The sequence below is a fragment of the Hibiscus syriacus genome, unplaced genomic scaffold, assembly GCF_006381635.1.
Source record: "Hibiscus syriacus cultivar Baekdansim isolate YM2019G1 unplaced genomic scaffold, ASM638163v2 tig00111105_pilon, whole genome shotgun sequence".
NCBI lineage: Eukaryota > Viridiplantae > Streptophyta > Magnoliopsida > Malvales > Malvaceae > Hibiscus > Hibiscus syriacus.
In genome coordinates, this window is record NW_024062987.1 from 2,658,580 (window position 1) to 2,663,780 (window position 5,201).

At 37.9% G+C, this 5,201-nt stretch overlaps 1 protein-coding gene across 1 annotated transcript; it reads left to right on the forward strand.

Moving 5' to 3' along the window:
* The first annotated feature begins 473 nt into the window (after nucleotides 1-473).
* LOC120153730 lies at nucleotides 474-2,936 on the forward strand. The gene is made up of 3 exons (XM_039165630.1): nucleotides 474-1,483; nucleotides 1,686-2,231; nucleotides 2,709-2,936. Exons 1-3 carry the CDS (start codon nucleotides 644-646, stop codon nucleotides 2,817-2,819), a joined length of 1,497 nt encoding a protein of 498 aa, XP_039021561.1. The 5' UTR covers nucleotides 474-643; the 3' UTR covers nucleotides 2,820-2,936.
* Nucleotides 2,937-5,201: the final 2,265 nt, after the last annotated feature.

Here is a 5,201-nt window from a genome sequence, read left to right on the forward strand (position 1 = left end):
GTTTCCTAGAAACAATCCTATCAATTTAACTTAATCTATTTCAAAACAATGTTACTTAAAAGACATAATACCTAAAAGTTGTAACTAATTAGATATATACATTTTTAAATTATTTAAATCTATAAATATAGTCATTACCTGTAAATAATCCAAATATCATTACATATGAGGAACCCAAGTGACTAAAATTTAAGAATAATTCAAAACTTTTAAAATTTAAAATGATCCGACCAAGAAAAAGTAACAATAGTGTAATAAAAAGGGCCCGAGTATTCAGAGTTGGAGTTATTGGGCAAAACTCCGATCTGGTTTAGGAAAGCCAGTAATAAAGCCCATAATAGAGTGGTGACTCTGTTGTGTAACTTGGTCCAATAAGTAGACGACACACTATCCAAATGGAGGAACTTTCTGGGCTTATGCACCGAAGACAATGGTGAGTATACCTTTGACCTTTCAGTTCCTGCTTTCCATAATCTGACAATAGAAAACAAGTGTTCCTTTCCATAATCACCAAAACTCAAATTTAGGAAGAAACGATCAGAGACATTAAAGGGATTCGATATCTTCCCTCCTCGTTCCAAGTTCTACATCCAAACAACCATTTCTCTTCCACTATAACCATCAGAGACTTTAAAGGGAAACGATGTTGGACCCTTTGAAAACCTGGAAATTCCTTGTTTCATCCCTCACCATCAAACCTGTTGATCTCTTGGTTTTCTTGTTGAAAGCAATTCTAGCTATTCTCACCCTTGCTTCCATTTCTCTGTTTTTTCACTTTGCTTTCTCTAATCAATATATTTGGTTCTCTTCTTCGATCTTCAATAAAAACCAGCAGCAGAAGTTCATTGCCGTGAATACTTCTTCCGGTCGGGCTTACGCGACCACGAATTTATCCCACGTCCTGTTCGGCATCGGCGGTTCTGCCAAGACCTGGAACGAGCGACGCCGTTACTCCGAACTCTGGTGGAGGCATAACGTTACCCGCGGGTTCGTTTGGCTCGACGACAAACCTCCTGGCGGTGAAACCTTGCCGCTAACGTCCCCGCCGTACAAGATCTCTGAGGATACCTCCAGGTTCAAGTACACATGCTGGTACGGGTCACGGTCGGCCGTACGGATGGCTCGGATAGTGAAGGAAAGCTTCGAACTTGGGTTGGATAACGTGAGATGGTTCGTGATGGGAGACGATGACACGGTGTTTTTCCTCGAAAATCTGTTGACCGTTTTGAACAAATACGACCACAATCAAATGTATTACGTTGGTGGGAACTCGGAGAGCGTGGAGCAAGACGTGATACACTCTTACAACATGGCGTACGGTGGCGGCGGATTCGCCATCAGCCACGCTTTGGCGGCCGAGCTCGTTAAGGTCTTAGACGGCTGCATTGATCGGTACGCGTCGTTTTACGGGTCGGACCAGAAGGTTCAAGGTTGCATGAGCGAGATTGGAATTCCGGTCACTAAAGAGCTTGGTTTCCATCAGGTTAACGTTAATCCTGAAATTAATTGTCTAGTTTTGATTTTAGTCCATTATACAAATAATATGGATTGAATTATGCAATATTAACATAAAGAATCTAATCTCAAATGTCAATAACGTGCATAATTACAGGCGGAAATTAATAAGTGGACTAAAACCATAATTAGATTAAAAGTAAACGGTCATTTAACTTGCTTAATTACAGGTTGATATACGAGGGAACCCTTATGGTTTATTAGCGGCTCATCCTTTGGCACCATTGGTGTCACTTCACCATCTCGAATACGTTGAACCCATATTTCCGGGTATGACCCGGATCGAATCACTTAAGAAGCTAATAGCCGCTTACGAAAAGGATCCAAGTCGGGCCCTACAGCATAGTTTCTGTTACGACTTGAAGCGTAACCGGTCCGTTTCAGTGTCGTGGGGCTACACCGCGCAGTTGTACCCGTATCTAGATACACCCAAGAAGCTTGAAACGGCGTTTTCAACGTTCCAATCATGGAGGACAAGGAAAAACGGACCCTTCACTTTTAACACCCGACCCGTGGAGAAAGACCCGTGTGAGAGACCCGTCACGTATTTCTTGGATCGCGCGGAGAGCGTCAAAGGGGATAGGACCCTGACCAGATACGCGAGGCACGTTGAAGAGTCGGTCAAAGAATGTGAGAGGCCGGACCATACTCGGGCTTCGGGCGTCAAATTCATCGGCGTCTTGAGTGCCAAGTTGGACCCTGCCATTTGGACCATGGTGAGTAACTCTCCATCAAGTCATTTCTTTTTTTCTGTCAATTTTTAGTTGGCTAAACATAATTGCGGTGACATCTTGTTATCGTGGGGTGGTTGGCTGCCATTTTAACTTGTTAAATGGGGTTAGCACAAAAATGGTGACCAAATTTCTACTCACCACACGACATCAGTCCACATCCACAATGCCAAAAAATCTAATCTTGACTTGTGCGGGTTGCTCCCACTTTGTAGGTCTTTTATTTATTTTATTAAAACACTTCGTCGCAACAAAGTGAATTTTGGTAAAGTCTTAAAGCCTAATTTAGACTTTTCACCTCAATCGTGTTAAAGTTTAGACAAGACGTGGTGCACGTACAAATCAACAAGGGAAGGTGGCCTCGATTTTCTGCAATATATGTGGTGGCCTCGAATTTCTGCGCATAATAGGTTGAAATTTTGACATGTGAATGATAATGACACGTTTGGTTGTAATAAACAGGCACCACGTAGACAATGCTGTGAAGTCATCAACGGCGGAGAAGGGGCGGACCACCTGGTCCAGGTCAAGATCAGAGGTTGCCATAGGTTCGAGGCGGTGACTCCTCCGTAGAACGTGCCAAATTAACATTGACCACAAAGGGTATACGGTCAAGGGGCAATGCCAATTGCCTGCCGTGTAAATAAGGGATAATTCTGCAGTTGGATTCCATCTCCCCGGTTTTACTTAACCCCGAAGCCATTTTTTTTGGCGATTTCAATAGTTATATTGCTATTTTTATACTATAATTTTACAAACTTTATGAAAAGTAAACTATGAGAATTTCATTTCTTTTGTTGATTAAATGTAACGATGAGAACTTTTATCGTCGTGGGGCTTTTATGTAAACTATATATATATATATATATATATATATATATATATAGGTTTAAGATTCAGAAATTCCTTAAAATTTAAAAACAATCAATTAAGTTTTTAACTTTTTCATTCGATTAAATCTTTAAACTCAGAATTATTTAATATGATCTTTTTATTGACGAGATCTAAATCAAGTAGCATCTTAGTTCAATAGGAAAGTCAAACGCATCTTGTGTTACCGTGCAAAAGCAAATGACCACGATCCCTAAAGATTGTGCTAGACAAATATGGTTCACCGTTTTTTCTCATTTCGTAAAGTGTCACATTTGATAAAACAATGAGTTTTATTAAGATTATTGAATTTTTTTTATGTTGGATGTTATTCTTAATGGAATGATTCGTTTTTGTTTTGTATCTTTGGATTTAATGTTTTTGTTTTATGTACGAGTTTTTTATGATTATTATTTAAAGATAGTAATTTAACCTGAATCTAACGAGTTTCGACTTACCCGACCTAATAGGGTTGAATTTTTTTTTAAAAAATTCAAGTTCGAGTCGATTTTTTTTAAGGGGTGAGGTCGGGTGGAGGGTGAAAAAACTCCGACCCGATCCGAAGATAATAATGTAATTTCTTTAAATTTTTATTATTTTTTAATTAAGTCATTATTTTATATCGGGTTGGGTCGGATTTATACTCTAAAAATTCGGATTGGATCGGAGTTGGGTGGAGAGTATATATTTTTCGGTTCGGGTCGGATCAGGTGGATAATATAAAATTTTCGGGTCGAGTTGACCAAAACCTGACCCGTTGCCATCTCTACTATCATCTGTAATTTTTTTTTCTTTGGAAGTGTTTAATTTTAATTTCTTCTATGATTTTCATTAAAGAAATCCAGTTAAAAAAATGATTCAGCACATACCAAACCTAGTACTCATTGCTCGATAAGCTTACATGGAAAAGTTGAGAACTCATGGAGTTGAAAGACTCGGGGGTTTGGCTTAACCGTAGTATTGATAGAAAGGCGTTGTCAAAGTTTTTGAAGAGTTCGTTGTTCCGAGAGAGAAGTCATCGAGTGTCGTATCATTAGTAAACGAGGGTACTCCAAATTAGTGTTTAGCTACGGGAGACAATCTCAAAAGAAATGTTGAAATTTCCTTTTTGTTTTAATTCCAAAAGAACAAAATTGGTGACCTACACATACAAGAAAAGAAGTAAAAGTTTATAGAACTCCGGCAAGGGGATTTAACAGTCGAACATTGTTATAGAGAATTCAATTGAATTGGTCAATGCACAAGCAAAATGATTTCAAATGACCACACAAAGTGTATGAAATTTGAAGGTAGTGTAAATCAAGAATCCGTGGTATTTGTGATCATTTAAGGGATTATAGTCTTCAAAGACATGCTTGGTTGGATTAAGGTAGACCTTTGGGATTAGCAAAACAGCCCGAAAAGAGAAAAGAAGACCTTGAAATACTTCTCTTGCTGCCTCAAAAATGAGAAAATGGACAATAATGATAGAGAATATCCAACAAGAGAACAATCAAGGAGTGGGGGGGGGGGATTCCAAATCTGAAAATGCGAAGTCTAATCGGCAAGAACTTTCATAACAAGTGTTAAATGCAAATATTATGGGCGTCAACATCATGATGATTGTAGCAATGCATTTGGTGCATGATTTCATTGTGGACCATTACCTAAAAGATAGTCCAAAATATTGAGACAAATTTGTAGCTCCAAAGAAAATTCCATCAAATCAAGAGGTCCTATACTTACTGTAATACTCGATTTTCATCTGGTTTACTTTTGTTTTTCAAGATCCAATTTTTTTTTACTAAAGTTGATTTTAAAGCACGAGCCACATCAGTTGATTTGTAATAAATTTTCAAGCAGGATCCGAACGTTTTCGAGGCATTATGTATTCTTGAGATAATACGCCTTTCAATTACCTTTCCAATGTATTTTGAAACACTTCAATCGAACATTAAGAATTCAAGATATGATTATTTTAGTGAAGACATCATTTGCAAAAAATTAAATTCGGGCAAATGTGAGATTTTAATTTATTATGAATTTTTCTATTTTATTGATTATTTGTAATTAAATTAAACTTTATACTTTCTTTTATTTATTTAT